General features: G+C 42.4%; 1 protein-coding gene across 2 annotated transcripts in view; it reads left to right on the forward strand.

Annotated features, from left to right (window-relative positions):
- Window positions 1–20,033, forward strand: part of coq8b (coenzyme Q8B) — a 41,549-nt gene extending 21,516 nt beyond the window's left edge. For both annotated transcript variants that reach the window (XM_083772961.1, XM_083772962.1), the window contains exons 10-16: window positions 8,040–8,121; window positions 10,114–10,207; window positions 11,706–11,847; window positions 14,183–14,290; window positions 14,877–14,942; window positions 15,997–16,083; window positions 18,514–20,033. In XM_083772961.1, the coding sequence (XP_083629087.1) occupies window positions 8,040–8,121; window positions 10,114–10,207; window positions 11,706–11,847; window positions 14,183–14,290; window positions 14,877–14,942; window positions 15,997–16,083; window positions 18,514–18,831 (897 nt within the window). In that variant the 3' untranslated portion in view covers window positions 18,832–20,033. The remainder of the gene's footprint in view (window positions 1–8,039; window positions 8,122–10,113; window positions 10,208–11,705; window positions 11,848–14,182; window positions 14,291–14,876; window positions 14,943–15,996; window positions 16,084–18,513) is intronic.
- The last annotated feature ends 429 nt before the right edge of the window (window positions 20,034–20,462 follow it).

The raw sequence follows: 20,462 nt of genomic DNA on the forward strand, positions 1-20,462 counted from the left end.
TCACTTGAGTGGTAGCGACGCAGCGTGCCTTCAGCACTTCCACTTGACTTCTGCCTTACAGTGCGATACGCGTCGCTCCAATGAACCGCAGCGGTCAATGAGGCATCTTTTTATATCGTTTTATATAGCAGGTTTTTTATATCTATGGTGATGAATACCTGTAGACATCATAGGCACAGGTGGCTCTGTATGACGGGGAGTCTGCCTCTGGAGGCATAAAGAAATGTGTCCCAAACCCTCTGAAACGTGTGGCTGTTACAGTGTTGACAAACCTGGCAAGGCCAAAGTCAGTTATCTGGAGAGAGAGAGAGAGAGAGAGAGAGGGGGGGGGGGGGGGGTTATTGGTCTAGAGGAGATCAGTCACAGTCTCTCATCAGTTTCATCTAAAAATAAAGCCAGTTAGTGACGACAGATTTCACAAGATAAATAAACTAAATGTACTACTACTATTACTACTTACTACTACTTAGTAGCCACAGAGCACCTCATCCTTTGAGGATTCATGGCCCAACTAACTGACGGGCACAACTTCCATGCATGGCCATCTTTAACGATGCCTTCCTGAAGAACTTCCTGAGCTGGTCCAGGGAAGTTTCCCACAGTGATACAGACAAATATCCTACTATACCACATACCTGTTTTTGTTTAGTGTTTTTTGCTTCATACAATAACATAAAGAATGGAGATTAGCATTAAGAGTGCTAGAAGGTGGTAATGATCCCCGCAAAAAGGGACTCACCTTGACATTTAGGTTGGAGTCCAGAAGTATGTTGTCAGGCTTCAGGTCCTTGTGGATCAGAGCAGGAGTGAGAGTGTGAAGGTAGTTCATGCCCAGAGCCACTTGGTGAGCCAGTCGAAAGACCAGAGGCCAGGGTGGCAGGTCCTGTAGTTTTTTCTGGTGATGGTTGGAGGTGGTAAAAAAAAGAGTTTATTTCACAATATCAGAAACACAAATAAATAAACCTTCAAATGATGCATGTCTGCAGCTAATCTGAAAGGGATGATGATCAGCATTGCCTGCGACAACTTTTAAGCATTCTTAAAACGCAATATTTATTTTCTTTGTCAGTGTCCCAGGGGAGATTAACTTATGTCCAAAATACATATGTTCAGGTCCCAAATACATATGTTTAGGTCCCAAATATATATGTTTAGGTCCCAAATACATATGTTTAGGTCCCAGAGACGTCGGGATTCCCTTAGTCTGGAGCCCTGGTGTGTGTCTTGGAACTGTTGCAGGAACCAAGTAATCCCTGATATAGGCCTACTTTGATATAAGTAATCCCTGATATAGGCCTACTTTGATATAAGTAATCCCTGATATAGGCCTACTTTGATATAAGTAATCCCTGATATAGGCCTACTTTGATATACTGTGATATACTGTAATATTCTGTGCAAAGGGCATAACCCAAACATTGCACATACTTTGTACGGGAATGGACTAGTTATTATTATTATTATTATTTATAAATGAATAAACCATAAATAGGTAAAAAGCTTACCTGCAAGGAGCCGAGGGATCCTCTCTCCATCAGCTCCATGACCAGACCCACACTTACGTTGGCCGTTCTGGGTCTTAATCCCCTGAAGACTCCCACGGTCCTCATGACATAGGGGCACTGTGCACATAGCATAGAGCCAGCCTCACGGACTAAATCGGCATTCGAACGCCTGAAGATGACACATGATGACATACATGACACTAGGGTTGATCTGAAGATGACACATGATGACATACATGACACTAGGGTTGATCTGAAGATGACACATGATGACATACATGACACTAGGGTTGATCTGAAGATGACACAAGACAACCGTCCCTTGAAATACGGTCTACTCAGTCTTTATAACATGTTTGGGGTCATTATTTTTAACGTCTTCTCAGTTAGTCTATAGGTTAACTCATCTCCATGGCCTTCCCACAGCAGCATAAGTGTACAAATGGAAACGGGGACAAAGGAATATTTGTGCCTGTTTTTCATGGCAGGCGAAGGCCAGGTGGAAGGGGTTTGTACCATCAGAGCAAATTGAGCTTTGTTGAGCAACTGTCTCTTATGTTCTAGGCTGTTCATCTCCTTAGAGGCCACTACAATCTTTCCAAGGGAGTTCTTGTCTCTAATACAACAATTACCATACAAACAAATAATGGAGAAGGAAATGACAGACTCGATGTAGGCACTGTAAAACAGTTTTATCAGTCTTGTCGACATTAAACTTAGCAAGTTTCCTTAGACAGTATAGGCGTTGCTGAAGTTAAACAATTGGAATTCGGTGTCCAGTAACGTAAAAGTACCTTAAGTGAAAGTACTTAGTTACCACTTGGGCTTTTCAACTTACCCGTCATCAAGACCCAATATCTTCACAGCAACGTCCCATCCCCAATGAAGATGCCCCACCTTCCAGACTTGGGCAAATGCACCTGCACCAATCACCTTCCAGGTCGGCTCCAAACTGCTCTCATCCATCACTGTTAGATCGACTGCATTGTAGCTGGACTGTGCCATTATTCACTGAAGAGAGGGAGAGAGGATATGTAATGGCTGCATTAAGGCTCTGGGACCGCTCTGGTCCATAGACCTAATGCTACATTCTGCCCTGCATTAAGGCTCTGGGACCGCTCTGGTCCATAGCCCTAATGCTTCATTCTGCCCTGCATTAAGGCTCTGGGACCGCTCTGGTCCTTCCTACTGTGTGTGTGTGTGTGTGTGTGTGTGTGTGTGTGTGTGTGTGTGTGTGTGTGTGTGTGTGTGTGTGTGTGTGTGTGTGTGTGTGTGTGTGTGTGTGTGTGTGTGTGTGTGTGTGTGTGTGTGTGTGTGTGTGTGTGTGTGTGTGTGTGTGTGTGTGGTTATAATGCACGTAACTCGAGAACCATTTGCCCCACCGACTTCTAATTCGACACGCGCGTTCCACACGCCTAAATCCCCTCACCTCACACCTGTGCAATTTCCAGCCTCTGCCTCAGCCAGTTGATTACCATGGCCTCGGTCAGAAACTGTGACTTGTGAGACGATTCTAAGATGACCCAATGTTATTCTCCATAGAGAAATTACTTCCGCAAACCAGGGGATGAGCGAATGACGTCAGGACTTCGGTTGTCTATAGACGATATACAAGCCGACACTGCATCGATCTGATCGGATATTTCCGACAAACATGTTGGGTTTAAAGGAGGAAAAGAGCAGACTTGGTACAGAACCAAATATCAAACTAGAAAAAGTGCCCTTCCGGGCACAGGTCTCCACCAGGTTATCCACAGATCCGTGCAGTTAGAGGTAAAAACACTTTTCGGCCAGTTATAGCGCCACCTTGAGGCTGAGTTGAAATTGTTCATGTGGCATTTCGTCCTCGGCCTAGTGGGAATGTGGGTGCACAATTTCACGGAAATCACGCGATGTGTTCATGATTTGCAGCATTTTGTTTGAAACTGAGCACTCCTGTGAACTTTGGAAGCCAATCTTAACCAATCAGGATGGAGTCTGATAAATCTGAAAGACCCGTTTCGTTGAATGGCTCTAGAGAGACTGTGTACCAATTTGCGTGATGTTTGGACAAAATCTGTAGGTGTACTGTGCAAAAACTTGTTTTGCACAAAGCGGCCTCCTGGTGGCGCTATAACAGGCCGTTCTGGAAAGTTTGGGGCAGAGGTTCATGGTTGGCATCCAGGGAGTGTGTGTGCAAAATATGGCATCGACCGGGTTAACGGTGGCCGAGATTAGCTGTTCACGGACACACGGACACACGGACGGACGGACGGACGGACACGCGGACGGACGGAGTGCAAAACATACTCTCCCCACATGCCTTCGGCCTGGTGGAGACAATTAGCTAACTCTGAATTTGGGGGAAAGTTTAAAATAGTAAAACAGCTGTAATTTGCACGTTTGGTTCTTTTTTATGAATATAAATCATATACTTTTGAGTAATTATGCAAGTGCTCCAGTCCTCCAAAAATAACTAAGCTAATTAATTAATTTGAAAATTAATTTTGTCAACAAGTAAAAACTAGACTAAAATGTTAGGGAGGGACTCGTGGAGAACAGTAGAACTTAAATAAAAACGTCTGGGTTTCCGAGGCTAAGTAGAACTGAAAGACAAGTCATTTTGTTTGGTTGAACTCTGAAAATACCAGATCTACAAGTGTAAAATCTGCCAAAATGTTTTTTGTGGCAAAAGCAACTGTAGATTTAGTTGAATAAAACCTTATATCAATAGTAGCCTAAAACATTTCACATGACTAACATTATGAGTAAAACTAAAATGTATTAAAAAGACCATGACTAAAACTACATAGGCCCTACATTTGCTGTGAAAATAAACAGTGGTTGAATTCTATTAAATTGCACGGCGTGATCAACAGCACTTACCTGTCACAAGTCCTGATGAATCCACAACGCTTCTGATGTCTGAGATGACTTAATGTCTCAGTTCGTCACAGTGTCAGCTATAAATGACTAAATGTAAGAGTTGAATGTGTCAGAGTCTCAGTCCGTCACAGTGTCAGCTATAAATGACTAAATGTAAGAGTTGAATGTGTCAGAGTCTCAGTCAGTCACAGTGTCAGCTATAAATGACTAAATGTAAGAGTTGAATGTGTCAGAGTCTCAGTCCGTCACAGTGTCAGGTATGAGCTGATAATGTTCTTTGACGATGAGCAGCTTCTTTATAAGGCCAGTTGCGCAAACGAACCAATGAAGCTCCTCCCACAGTGTGGAAGTCTCAACATGGCAACAACAAAGCCAATCACTCCGGCCTTTGATCATGAGTTGATTTAATCATCGTAGCAAAAATAGCTGATCTACAGTACAAGCTCAAGATGTGTTTTGAGCTGTAGATCTGCCATTTTTGCTACAGTATATGGAATCATGACTAAATATTTGTTTATTTTATTTAATTTCAAATGCATTTATCATACTTCTGTTAATATGCACTTTACCATCCAAATTAACAAATACAGTAAAGTAATTAAACTGATCATGTTTGGAATTGTAACAGCTGAAATCAATAATAATATTAATATCAGTATTATATTGTAGCAGGGTTGTAGGAGGTGGAATTGTAGAAGCTGAAATCAATAATAATATCAGTGGGATAGTAGCCTGCGGGACGCAGTGAAGGTGTAGCTGCATGTTTTGTTATTTATTTAAACGATCTACCAAGTGAGATACAATCTGATGTCTAACTTTTTGCGGATGACACAAACATATTTAGAAGTATTACCAAGGAAACTGACAAAGCTCAACTTCAGGCAGATCACCAGTTGAGTACCAGCAACTTGTGTGACGGGTAGTTACTGGAATTAAATCCAGATAAAAGTAAACAGTTCAGCACATAAAAAAAAACAAGAACAACTTGGATAATTCTACAGTTGTAGATTTGGTGGTTCATCAAGTAGAGGAAGAAAAGGACATAGAGGTGGTTGTTGATAATTCACTAGAATTTCAAACGTATATCTCTGAAAAAGCTAAAAAAAAAAAAAAAAAAAAAAAGGCAAACTCCATGTTTGGGATAATTAGAAAATGTTTAAGTTTAGGTAAAGAATAATTTACACCGAAATCCTTGAAGAGATCTCATCTTGAATTTGCAGCTCAGTCTGGTGCTCTTACAAAATCAAATAGGCCAATATAGAGAAAAATAGACAAGCTTCAGAGGAGGGCTGCTAAATTAGTACCAGGTCTGACAGAACTGTCATGTACAGTTACCAATATTAGTGTATAGGAGACACAAAGGAGATATGATTACAGTTATCAACATTAGTGTAAGAGAGCGTCGCAGTCCCGCCCCTCGAGAGACCCGGAAAATAATTATCCGTTCATTTTCCTCAAACTTTTCAAAAAGTATTTATTTAAAGACGTTTACGCCGCGGACAAAGCCAACTCTTGTCGTGACAAATCATGACAATAAACACAATGTTTTGGGCCGAACAAATAATTAGAAAGAAGAAAAAAACTGCAGGTTACAACACTTTCTTTGTTGTTTTTCTTTCTTTGTAATTATTTGTTGTTTGTTGTCATGATTTGTCACAAATCGAAACGCTTAAAAGGTCTTTAAGACTAAGGGTGTGCACACAGTTGTCTTTCGACCCATAATTAAATAATATTGGTTTGATATCATTGTCTCTCAAATTCTGGCAAATTTCAACAAAGTGAAACTCATCAACAAGATGTGTGATAGGATTAGGATATCACATGGAACACAAAGACTACTAATCATTGAGTGTATTCATGCACTGAATTTGATTTGATTTGCATTAAGGATCCCCATTAGCTGGTGCCATGGCAACCAGCTAGGCTTCCTGGGATCCACAGAAAAAACATACAATTAACAAATTATTAAATCTTAGTACTCAAATAAATGGTAAATGGTGCATTTATATAGCGCCTTTATCCAAGTGGCTTTACATCGATTGTGCATTACATTCACCCATTCACACACACATTGACTTGATAAGATAATATGGAGTTAGAGATTTCTGTGTGACAGCAAAGATATATTCGATGAGTGGCTATCGCTCAAGTTTTTGGTGGGCGCTAGCCCCTCCTATGTCCAGCTTTGAGGGTTTGCGTAAACACAAACATTGTCTTAACACAAACATTGAATGCCATTGACAATGAATGGTCAGCTTTGAGTGTTTGTGTAAAGTAAACACAAACATGGAAGACGAAGGTGAGGAGTGGGGACGCAAATTCTGAGATGAGATGCCGGAATGAGATGATGTATGATGATAAGGGCAGCCCTTACTTCACACGGTGTGATTTATTATGTTGTCTTTGATACTCTACTGAGCAGTCTCCATGCTTGATCACTCTGTTAACTACAAGCTGGTTATTGCACTACTGAAACACTATCAGGATTAACCCATTTAGGCCTCAAAATAAATAAATAAACGTTCGCTCTGAAAGAATATATATTCAAAAATGTGTGCCGCATTTTTACAAATTTTCAAAAATAGCAGTTGGTGGCACGCTACGAGCTTGTAGGTCTGCTATTTTTGAAAAATTGTAAAAAAAAATTGTAAAAAAAAAAAATTGTAAAAAATGAGCTTGTAGATCTGCTATTTTTCAATAGCTAAAGTATAACATAAAGCTTAGTTAAAACACCAAAAGGGGTTCCCGTACAAAATGCTACCACTAGGTTACATGAATATAATTATTTCATGTCTGACAACATTCAAGTAGAGCCATCACTCTGCAATAGTTCAGCTATAGTTTTCCACCTGTCCAAAGTCGCTTAAACACTAAGACATGAAATATTTATTGGTTCACACAGTACCTTTTGTCAGATTGTTTGTGACAATGTGCAGCAAGCGCCCTCTTGTGGGTATAACTGACACCAGTTATAACTTTTAGTTTACACACCGCACATCATTTTCTATGCAAAATATAATAATAGTTGACAGCCCTACTTGGCAATAGATTCATTTTAACAACATGAACCCTAGCATCCCTATTTTGGGCTTATTTTGCATTGATTTGTAAATATCTTTATTTTCTGCACAATATATTTTTCCACAGTATTTATCTTGCATCATCGCAAGTGGTTGTGATACATTGAAGTGTATATAGGGCCTAAAGCGGCACTATGTAACTTCTGTTTTTATTAATTAATTTAGAATGTGTTATGCAATATATTAACTTGTACGAAATGTCTTCTATGGAGATGTGTCAAAGGTCATGTCTCACCTAGACACAGGATCTGACACGAATGTTTACCTGATGGTCAAGATTCCATTTATCCCCTGAGCAAGCAGGCAAGCTCTATTAGCTCAATGGTAAAACAAATCTGTTCATTGGTTCAGTGGTTGGGGTAACCTATAAAGCAAACATTTCAAAATGTAATTGTGCTTTAAGTAGCACGTGTGACGTGTCAAACTAGGGTGTTTTCATGATTCTTAACCCATTCCACAATTTTTTATATGTTATTTAGATGACCTTAAAGATCATAAAAAAAAACAGGAACGATTGCTATTGCAATTTATTTTGGGTCAAACCTCAGATTGACTGGCCTTGTGTACATGTTGTCATTGCGCTCTCCAGTACCCAGGAGTGGCAGAGAGCATCCACAGTGACATCGACAACCTGATGTCAGTGCTGAGGATGAGCGTGGTGTTGCCAGAGGGTGAGTCGTCTACAGTACTTTTGCACCATGTTTGCATCACAATCTCTCTCATAAACAAAAGTCACCATTAAAATAATAATGTCTGGCCCAGGCCGTAGCGTAACGGTCTGGGCACCGGACTGGTAATCCAGTCGCGGTGTGCCGCGGGTTCGACTCCCGGACCCGACACGGCCTTTACCGCATGTCATCCCCCATCTCTCTCCCGTTTCCTGTCAGCCTACTTTCTATCCCTTAAAAAATCAATAAAGGCGTAAGCCGCAAAAAAAATAAAAAAAATAATGTCTTATGTGGATTGTGGACTGCTTTGAACACAGAGGTTTCATATAAGTCACTGGCACTCTAACTTTTTCGTATCCCCCCCCCATCTGAAAATGTTTTGAGCCAGGGACCCCCGCAGAAGAGAAGATTTGTGTTTAAAAAACGTAATTATTCAAAAATGTTAAAAAATGGCAGACAAGCTCGCAGTGTGGCACAAAGTGACGCGATGTGAGCTACTGTTCTAACTGTTCTAAATTTAGACCGGGAACCCTTATACATAACTATAGCTTTCAATCCAGGAACCCCTTTTCTGGTAATTTTGTAATAAATACGTTTTTCATAAAACTAGAAGGCGTTTTAGAATGGGGCTCCGGTCTGAATGGGCTAAACCACTGTTCTAAATCCTAAGAGTTTTCTTTATATCGCAAAAATCTAAAATGGCATTAACGGGTTAAAAAAGTATTGCCGACAGTGGACTGCTTTGAACCCAGAGGTGGCATAACTGGCTTTCTTGGCATGGTGCCCTGGCACGGCAGTAAGTCATGTCCCAGCCTCCTTCAGGAACGTAGTTTTACTGGAAGAATTACTTAAAGGACAACTTTAGTTTTTTTCAACTAAGGTTCATGTTTTAGGTTATTAGAGAAAGTAAAAGGTGAGAGTTAATTTTCTTTCATTTGCTGCTTTCTTTCGTTTTTGGGATTTTAGCAGTTTCTGACAGGGGGGTGGGGGCATTCGAGCATGGGGCTAAATATGTATTTTTTTACAAAATATTATGGCGATTTATTTTTTTATTATTTACTGTAGTCTTAATAAACCCCAAGAAATTACATCTGGCCACAAAAGATCACAGGATCTATATTGAATGTGTCAAACTGACATATTCAGCCTATACACACAGTATAAGCCTTCCTCCAGTAGGCTACCTTCACATTCAGTAGATCCTGTGATCTTCTGTAACCAGATGTAATTTCCTGGGGTTTATTAGGACTATAGTAAATAATACCAAAAAAAATCACCATCAAAATTGGTAAGAAAATACATATTTAGCCCCATGCTCGAATGCCCCCGCCCCCCTGTCAAAAACAGCTAAAATCCCTAAAACGAAAGAATGCAGCAAATGAAAAAAATAATTACTCATCTTTTACTTTCTCTAATAACAACCTAAAACATGAACCTTGAAAAACTAAAGTTGTCCTTTAAAGACTCGAATACGTCACGCATTACGCATGATGCCACAAATAAGAAATGAGCATTAACATTTCATTTCACTTTTCACATTCACCTACAAAACGTGAGTCATCGTGTGCTGCTGACGTTGCGGACCCCCTCATGACTTAACGGTTGCAACTGTAACCAGTCGAAGAATCATCTCGTGTATAGTCCTGGATCGCATTCACTTACAGTAATTACAATGCGTTCCACTTACTGAAATTGGTTTCTTCAGTGAAGCTCTTTCTCGGTTTTGATGCAAGCTTATTACCTATTAATAAGCTTATTACACTTGTAATAATTGGACATGCCGATGTTGCCATAAGTGGCTTGAGGAGGTAAACGCCGGTAATGACATGCTGTGTGTGACAGGATGCCTGGATGATTGCTGTGGCTCTTTGGGTTGAGTTGACCGCAGGCATCAGATTGCAGTCATCTGAATAATAAGGTGTGTGTGTGTGTGTGTGTGTGTGTGTGTGTGTGTGTGTGTGTGTGTGTGTGTGTCTGTGTGCGTGCGCCCTGCAGGTCTCTTTGCGGACAGCAGTCTGCAGGTTCTCCAGAAGGAGCTGGCGTGGGAGTGTGACTACAAGAGAGAGCTGCTGAGTGCCAAGAAGTTCAGGTTTGGATCATCTTTCTTTTGACTGTCATACTGTACACCGTTTCACACTGCACAGGACAGGAGTATGCCATTGGACAAAGACTAGTGTGACTTTATTTGGGATACATTTTTTTAACCCATTCTGACCTGAGATCAGATTCATCCGCCGGACACACACTGGTCTGATGAACCCATTCTGACCTGAGATCAGATTCTAAAAATGTCAGTCGTTCTTCGATTTTTCTAAAAATAGCAGACCTACAAGCTCGTATCGCGCCACTCGGTGGCGCGATATGAGCTTGTAGATCTGCTATTTTTCAATAGCTAAAGCATAACATGATGCTGACACCAAAATGGGTGCCCGGTCAGAATGGGTTAAAGTGTTTTAACTTTTACCGTTTGTCCTCCCAAGACCTTCACAGTGCGTTTTAACAGCGGGTTTGACAGCCTGACGTATTTTCCCGGAAGTGCATTATTTTGTCTATGGGACCCTACTGGCGATAGCAGGCGATATTCGAAAAGTGGGCAGAGGAACGTCGCCCGAAAACATGAAAATATTTAATCTTTGGACGACATCATCCAGCGATAGCCAATCAAATGGATGTGTTGCTTTGTTTACCCTCCATACCACCTATACGCCCACTAGAGGGCACCTAAACCTAACCTTAACCCATGTTTAACCCATTCTGACCTGAGATCAGATTCATACGAGGTTTCCACTGGACACACACTGGTCTGATTAACCCATTCTGACCTGAGATCAGATTCTAAAAAAATGTCAGTCGTTCTTCGATTTTTCAAAAAATAGCAGACCTACAAGCTCGTATCGCGCCACTCGGTGGCGCGATATGAGCTTGTAGATCTGCTATTTTTCAATAGCTAAAGCATAACATGATGCCAACACCAAAATGGGTGCCCGGTCAGAATGGGATAACCAATGACTAGTCTAAACTAAGTATGCACCCCCCACTGGAAGATTTGTATCGCCCAGAGTTGCCGTTGTTCTCCCTCTGTTAAAACTAAGTTTAAAGCTACACTACAGTATGTAACTTTTTATCAATGAATAATACCGGTATGTAATTTTGTCCAATCTGTATGGTAGAGCATGTCAATACAATATATTACGATTTGGGGTGGTTATATTTTGTCTTTTGCTCTTCGATTGAGGTACAAATGTCAGCACTTGGGTCAGGGCTCCACTGAGTGCGTCTCGTTGCATTTGGACCTTTCTTAGGTTCATAGGTTGGCTATTATTAGTATTGGTTAATATTGGCTAATGGTTGTTATTATTATTATTATTATAGGTTGGCAAGGGGTCCTTTAACAAACTACCACAATTCAGTGCAATTGTTCAAAACCTGCAGTCTTAAATTTGCTTAAAACTCCACTCCACTGAAGAAAAGAGAACTTATTTTAGGCCCGATGGAGATAATTATGAACACTGCCATCGTTTGACGAATGGGATGAAAAATACCTATGTGTCCATGTGTGTGTGTTGTTTGTTGTCTGTGACATGCAGGTCTTTGCTGGAGGGGGAAGAGTACTTTGAGGTCCCGGAGGTGGTCGATGACCTTTCAGGCCGCAGGGTCCTGACCATGGGCCTGGTCCAGGGGGTCCCTCTGGACCGCTGTGTAGACCTGGACCAGGAGACTAGGAACCAGGTGGGGCCTTAACTCATTCTGACCTGAGATCAGATTCATACGAGGTTTCCACTGGACACACATTGGTCTGATTAAGCCATTCTGACCCGAGATCAGATTCTAAAAATGTCAGTCGTTCTTCGATTTTTCAAAAATAGCAGACCTACAAGCTCGTAGCGCGCCACTCGGTGGCGCGCTATGAGCTTGTAGATCTGCTATTTTTCAATAGCTAAAGAATAACATAATGCTAACACCAAAAGGGGTGCCCGCCCAGAATGGGTTAACTCATTTAGCCTGGGGAACCGGCTCAAGGTCTCCTGGGGCTAACCCCGCCCCACTCGGCTAGGGTGCATGAATGTACTACAGCAATCTGTTGGCTGTTAGACAATTTGTAGGTAGGCCCCCAAATGATTTGCCAAAACACTACGATTGTATTGATAATATAACATCTATCTGTCAATGCACCAACGTCTCGTGTCACGCGTATGTACATCTGTAATCCACATAATGGAGAACCGTTCGCTCAACCGACTTTGACACACGCGTTCCACACCCCCCACAGGGAGTGCAGTGCCCGGTGTCGAGTCCGGAGGATAGCCGGTTGTCCAGAACCAGCACAAAAACCTCTGCCCGGGATCCGGACAATTATTGATCATACCTGAACACTCCTAGATCTCCATATATGGAGCTGGCCTGTTCTGACATCACAGTGATGTTCTGACATCGGCATAGACTCCATATTTCGTCATGCCTGTCCACAGTACGCCATATAAACATGCTCTGAAAATGCATGCAGCCCACCCATCTGACCACTTCAGATGAGTGATCCTGACCCTAACCCAGCTTTCGAGATATTCCAAGTGGGCCCTGATCCAGACAAGGTACCACTGTACTACACAGGACACTGGTTGTGGATCAGCAGTGTTACGGTGTAGTTAGGGGCTTCATAGATGATAGTTTAAATAGAATGCAGTTTTGTATTGTTCCAACCTCAATGTTCAAATTCATTGTCAGTGTTTAAAAACTACTTCAAACCTGCATGTCTACCCAAAGTCCAGCTGGGCTCTCGGCTATGGGACTGTGACAGATCCCATAGCCTGTGTAATTAGGTCATTTTAATGATATAAAACGGGATGACTATAATCCATTTTTTGACAGCCTTGCTCAGAGATCCCGGACATTTATTGTGCATGCGTGCAGCCATTTCACGTCCTTGTTTACGGGCCTATTATCTCTTAACCCATTCTGACCTGAGATCAGATTCATACGAGGTTTCCGCCGGACACACACTGGTCTGATGAACCCATTCTGACCTGAGATCAGATTCTAAAAATGTCAGTCGTTCTTCGATTTTTCAAAAATAGCAGACCTACAAGCTCGTATCGCGCCACTCGGTGGCGCGATATGAGCTTGTAGTTCTGCTATTTTTAAATAGCTAAAGCATAACACGATGCTGACACCAAAATGGGTGCCCGGTCAGAATGGGTTAATCTAAGGTGCTGTCCATGGTTTTGATCAGAACGCCGATGTTCTGTCCTAATTTCAGATTTGACCAAGCATCTCGTTTGGAATATTTAACGCTTCTAAAGAGAGATCAGACTTATTAGCACGAGGTAGTAATGGAACTATAACACAAAACATCGCATGGATGCACCTGGGACGTATCCTCAGTGATGTATCCCAAGGTCATCAGGGTTTCGGGTCTCTCGAACATCATACCCCTCACTCAGGCGACCAAGCCGGGGTGATCAAGTCCCGACTTACATCCCAGTAGGTACCCTCAATCAGTCCCACTAGGGCAAAAGCAGGGCCACACAATCCGTTGGAACTACTCCAGAACTACTCTGCCAGGGCTGGGAGGTACGCTTCTGGTACATGGAAGGACTAGGCTCTGTGGGTTAACATTATACCTCCCAGTTTTGGGGGGAAATTGAAGGCGGGGCTTTTCAGGGTAAAATCTGCCCATCTGCTTGGCACTCTAGCGCTTTTATTCTGAAACATTCCCTGGCAAAAGTAGTGCTAATGCATTTCATCTCTGTCTGTTTGGAAACCTCATATGTCCAAAACTTACTTTTCAGCATTCAAATTCAAAACTAGAAAAAAGTTGCAGATCTGCTACTTTTGTGTGATGCTGTAGTTAGTATGGTCAAGTAGGGCGTTAATTTACGAAGAAACAAAAAGTTAGAAAACCGAGATAAGGGGTTTCTGCAATGGTCAATGCTCATGTGCAAACTAAAGTCCAGATGGACTCCTCAAACCACTGAGGAGAACCCTGGATGTTGTTGACTGACAGAGCCATGTTCTTTCTTATGGCAGGATGTTTATTTTTCAGTCAATAATGTTCCTCTCCCTGCAGATTTGTTTTAAAATCCTCCAGCTGTGTCTCAGAGAGCTGTTTGAATTCAGGTTCATGCAGACGGATCCCAACTGGGCCAACTTCTTCTACAACACAGACACTAGCAAGGTAAGGAAGATGGAACGACACCTGAGCCTACAGTATATAATTCATACTAAAGAACCAACAAATCCAGCAAAATCAATCCTCATACCAAGAGAATCCATCAACACTCAAATCATGCATTTCCTTTCCTTTCCTTTCCTTTCCTTTTCTACAAAAATTCAAACCTTTTGCCTTTTTTGTGTGCGTTATTGATGAATTGAAGTTAATAGCCAAGGTTAATAACAGAAAAACCTACATCAAACATCCCAGGCAACTACTTGTTTGTGGGTAAGAATGTTTTATTCAGAATTCAGAATTGTATCCGAAAAAACACAATAAGCTCTCTAGCTTTTTCCACAAGGCTTAAGCCATTGAGACCCAATTTATGGCAGGTTCTACAAATGCCTTCCAGATCTGTAGTTGTCAAACTTACCAGATTAAAAATAAAATGTACAAGCTCCTAGAACTGCGAACTTGTATATCTGCTATTTTTGAATAGTCAATGACACGAATGCTTTCCTGATTTACTTCGTAAAACAAATAAAGCGATCTTGTACTTTTCACCACATTAATTGACATTGTTGTTGTTTTGGACTGGTTTTGTCACTAGGTGATTCTGTTGGACTTCGGAGCCTGCCGGGGATACGATGCATCCTTTACAGATACATACATACAGGTACTGTATGCATGATCAATATCATATTACGGCGATATGGATTACATTTATAATCCTAATTGTTAAAGCTGCACTATGTAACTTTACTCTTCTACCTCAGATTTGAACTTTTTTTGTTTTTTTCATTGAGCTAATAGAGCCTGCCTGCTTGCTCAGGAGATAAATTGAATCTTGACCATCAGGTACAAATCCTGTGTCTAGGTTAGACATGACCTTTGAGTCTTTGACACGATCTAAAATGTCTTAACCCATTCTGACCTGAGATCAGATTCATACGAGGTTTCCGCCGGACACACACTGGTCTGATGAACCCATTCTGACCTGAGATCAGATTCTAAAAATGTCAGTCGTTCTTCGATTTTTCAAAAAATAGCAGACCTACAAGCTTGTATCGCGCCACTCGGTGGCGCGATATGAGCTTGTAGATCTGCTATTTTTAAATAGCTAAAGCATAACATGATGCCGACACCAAAATGGGTGCCCGGTCAGAATGTCTTAATAGAAGAGCAGAGAGACTGAATACAACCACGCCAATTCAATTGTATAAGTTCTAATTGTATTGTTGTGCCCTACCATCGAAACCATGATCATCAGGTACTATGATTATACTCCTAGGAAGCTTTTTTTATGTATACAGAACGTGTTAAAATTATGTTTTTATGTGGTCACACCTCGCCCACAGCTGTTGTATGATAATGGGGAGGGGATAGGTGAGGGGATGATTTTATGATGTCTAAAGTGGTGCATTTCGATTGGGCCTTTTGACTCGAAGGCTTTCAGGAAGAAACCAAAAATACACAGGGAATATTATAACCACATCTGGGGTCTATAGTGTTAACTCCATAGAGATTTACAAAGCAGAAAAAGTACACTCCCATCTTTAAAATAGACGGATTGATCAGACTGTTGTATCTTAGAGGCAGAATCGATCATATAATCAAGGTGTGTGTGTGTGTGTGTGTGTGTGTGTGTGTGTGTGTGTGTGTGTGTGTGTGTGTGTGTGTGTGTCTGTGTCTGTGTCTGTGTGTGTGTGTGTGTGTCTGTGTTTTCTCAGGTGGTTCATGCGGCCTCTGTGGGTGATCGAGCCACGGTTCTCTCCAAATCCAAGGACCTCAAGTTCCTGACAGGTTTTGAGGCCAAGGTAAGAGTATTTTAGTCTCCACCAACTCTGCTGCAAGGCTCATTCATTTTTCATACAGTTTGTCCTCCACCAGACTCCCTCCATCCATCTTTGATCTGTTCCTCTCCCTCCCACCTCCCCCTCTCTCGCCTCATAACACATCGAGCTGTTTCTCTACATCTCTTGCGTGTTGCTCTGCTCTCATTTCTGTCTTGGTTGCTAGTGGTACTGTGTTGTCCCTTGACCCATCAAATTATGATTGTGTTGCTGTCTGGCAGAAAACTCTTATCTCCATATTCTAGCCTTTTGTGTTCTTTTGTAAATTAGCGCCCTACTTGATCATACTACAGCGTCACACAAAAGCATAAAAAGTATCAGATCTGCAAGCTCGAAACGTGTTCAAAGTTGAAGCCCCACATTGCTGTTCGACCTACTGTACATGTGTATAATTCTGTGGGCACATGTACAGTATCATGTCAAGACGTTTTCTGAGGGGCACTAGCCCCTCCAATACGGTTGACATATGGCAGCCAAGTCTTGTTTAGAGCACTTCGCAATTCGATTGCCAGCCAAGACTATGGACCCCCCTGTGACGTTCAAAAGACTATGGACCCCCCTGTGACGTACAAAATACTATGGACCCCCCTGTGACGTACAAAAGACTATGGACCCCCCTGTGACGTACAAAAGACTATGGACCCCCCTGTGACGTTCAAAAGACTATGGACCCCCTGTGACGTACAAAATACTATGGACCCCCCTGTGACGTACAAAAGACTATGGACCCCCCTGTGACGTACAAAATACTATGGACCCCCCTGTGACGTACAAAATACTATGGACCCCCCTGTGACGTACAAAATACTATGGACCCCCCTGTGACGTACAAAATACTATGGACCCCCCTGTGACGTACAAAAGACTATGGACCCCCTGTGACGTACAAAATACTATGGACCCCCCTGTGACGTACAAAAGACTATGGACCCCCCTGTGACGTACAAAATACTATGGACCCCCCTGTGACGTACAAAAGACTATGGACCCCCCTGTGACGTACAAAAGACTATGGACCCCCCTGTGACGTACAAAAGACTATGGACCCCCCTGTGACGTTCAAAAGACTATGGACCCCCCTGTGACGTACAAAATACTATGGACCCCCCTGTGACGTACAAAAGACTATGGACCCCCCTGTGACGTACAAAAGACTATGGACCCCCCTGTGACGTTCAAAAGACTATGGACCCCCTGTGACGTACAAAATACTATGGACCCCCCTGTGACGTACAAAATACTATGGACCCCCCTGTGACGTACAAAAGACTATGGACCCCCCTGTGACGTACAAAAGACTATGGACCCCCCTGTGACGTTCAAAAGACTATGGACCCCCCTGTGACGTACAAAATACTATGGACCCCCCTGTGACGTACAAAATACTATGGACCCCCCTGTGACGTACAAAATACTATGGACCCCCCTGTGACGTTCAAAAGACTATGGACCCCCCTGTGACGTTCAAAAGACTATGGACCCCCCTGTGACGTACAAAATACTATGGACCCCCCTGTGACGTACAAAATACTATGGACCCCCCTGTGACGTACAAAATACTATGGACCCCCCTGTGACGTACAAAAGACTATGGACCCCCCTGTGACGTACAAAAGACTATGGACCCCCCTGTGACGTACAAAAGACTATGGACCCCCCTGTGACGTACAAAAGCAAAAGAAGGTGCCCCTCATTTCATAGTAATCACAGAGCGATGACCCTAACACTACAGGAAGTCAGCCATTTTTCTTTTAATGTTTAATGCTTACTTTAGTATAACCAGATCCACGTCAAACTCGCTCAGTCCATTGTCTGTCTATTGTCTCCTTGTACAAAAACTGTGATTTTTCAGGATTCACATTCAAACACAAAATATGGAGACGGCGACGATATATAAAAGACATTAATGCTGGAAAGTTATCAAAAATGAGTTCTGAACCAATGTTGATGTCAACCAACTTTCTTCTCTGACGAAAACTAAATAAATACAAACGTAATACTAACTAAATACAAAATTAGCTATGACTAAAATTATGACTATTATTATTATGATTATACTTTCCATTTTGTCAAAATAATAATAAAAACTAGACTAAAATGTTAGGGAGGGACTAGTGGAGAAGAGTTTGGTTGCGCTCAGGTGTGAACATAGCAGATCTACAAGCTCACACCCACTGCACTGTGACACGAACCGTGAGCTTCCCAGTTCGATCCCGGGCTCCCCCAGAATTGGTGTCGAAGTGTCCTTGAGCAAGACGCAGAACCCCTAATTGATCCCGATGTGCATGCACGTTGGTGCCTTGCATGGTTTCCTCCGCCATCTGTGTGTGTGTGTGTCAAGAGCTTTGGATGAAAGCGCTATATAAATGCACCATTTACCCGCCCCTCTGCCAGGCCTTCATGGACGCCCACGTGGAGGCGGTGATGATCCTGGGCGAGGCCTTCGCCTCGGCCGAGCCGTTCGACTTCAGCACGCAGAGCACCACGCAGCGCATCCAGAGCCTCATCCCCGTCATGCTGCGCCACCGCCTCACGCCGCCGCCCGAGGAGACCTACTCGCTGCACCGCAAGATGGCCGGCTCCTTCCTCATATGCTCCAAGCTCGGGGCTCGGATCGCGTGCCGGGACATGTTCCTGGACATCTACAACGCCTACGCCCAGAGGCGGCAGGCCGGCGAGAGCGGCGGCGGCGAGGCCACGCAGCAGGCGTAGTGTATAGGGACCCAACTGAACTGCCCCAGTCCCCTCTCTGCCAAGAACTGGACACGCTGGACCGGACAAACGCAGGGGATGAAAGAAGTGAAGATTCCGGTGGTTGTTTCCTTACTGGCTTACTCTAATAACCAAGCCCTCAGTGTCTGACATAATGCTTATGTCTGATTTATACATGTTTGCACATGGGTGTGCCGCACACCAAACAATAGTCGATTTGCAAACTTGCAATGTGTTGTGAGCTTGTAGATCAGGCATCGGCCTCCCTGGGATCTAGGGCCACAAGAACAGAACTAGTAGCAGCCTGTGCTGGCATTGTGACCATGGGTGCGTTTGATTCACGCCACTGGACTTAAACCTCCATGCAGTCTGAGACGAATGTGCGTTCAATTGTAGTAGTTTGGAAGTACACTCTGGATCTTGAACTGGTTTTGCTCGGGAATGTAAATTATGATGGGGAAACACTCTCAATCTCTAAACACTGCAGGTGTGCTGTGCTACTTAGTATTCACATACTGGTTAAAAAATATGTTTTATTCATTAAAACAAGATCGCCATGGCCATGACTCAAATGTCACATTCTCTCAACCAAGCACTTGCTGTTCATAACAATACCTGTAAACAAACGAGTACATGGTGTGAAAGTCGATCACAATGAGATTTCTGTTGACCAAATGGCCATATCGTTGCTGTCGGGCAGAAACATCTTATCGCCATATTATAATTTTTTTTTCCGTAAATTAACACCCTACTTGATCCTACGAATTGATTATTTAATGACTCTTGAGTGTTGGTTTATTTGAGTCATCAGTAGTCCAATGCCTCTGATCTCCCTGCGGCAGAACATGCAGAGCATGAGGTCCTGTAAGACGTACTTTCCAAACTCAACTGTCAACTTAACCGAGAGGTAGCACATTCATTTTGTAAATGGCAAGATTCTTTCCTAGGAATTGAGAAAGGAAAGCACATTTTCCGGCAGGTTTGGAATATCTCACCTCTTAAACAGCCGTCTTCTGTTCTTCTGGGGCATACTGTTTCCTATGCCCCGTGTCAGGCAAAATGACCTATTGGGTGTCAGCTGGTGAACAATTCCTTATTCATAAATGTGTTATGCAAACAGAATTGCAATAAGAGTGACTTAATCATTTTGGATTGTACATCACAATATAATGTCTTTTGGAAAAAATAAATAATATATCAAATTGTTTGTCTTTGAATGTATTATCATTGACTAGTTGTCATGATTTTATATATGCAATAACTTGAATACTGTACATGTGTCGTGTGCAGTGTGCCAGTCTTAAAATGTGAGAATGGAGACGAAATGTCACTTGAGCCTAATTTATGCTCTGTTGCATGACAGAAAGTGGAAGACCAATAATTCGACGTGTAGGTTGGCTATTTTCGGCATAGCACGCAACAAAGTGAATCAGGCAGTTGTAACTGAACTGCAGGTACCAAGATCAGGCTTAATGCCAAGGTTAAGGTTGTCTTCCACTTCATTTGGATTATTGATCTTTCCCTTCCAACATTAGAACTCTTTATTGTCTGTCAAGGAGTCAGGAGACTGTTTTTTCTTGTGTCCAAACCTCATGCAAATTGGAACACATTATCTCTGTAGTCATGTAACA

The sequence above is a fragment of the Protomyctophum parallelum genome, assembly GCF_964188405.1.
Source record: "Protomyctophum parallelum genome assembly, chromosome: 9".
NCBI lineage: Eukaryota > Metazoa > Chordata > Actinopteri > Myctophiformes > Myctophidae > Protomyctophum > Protomyctophum parallelum.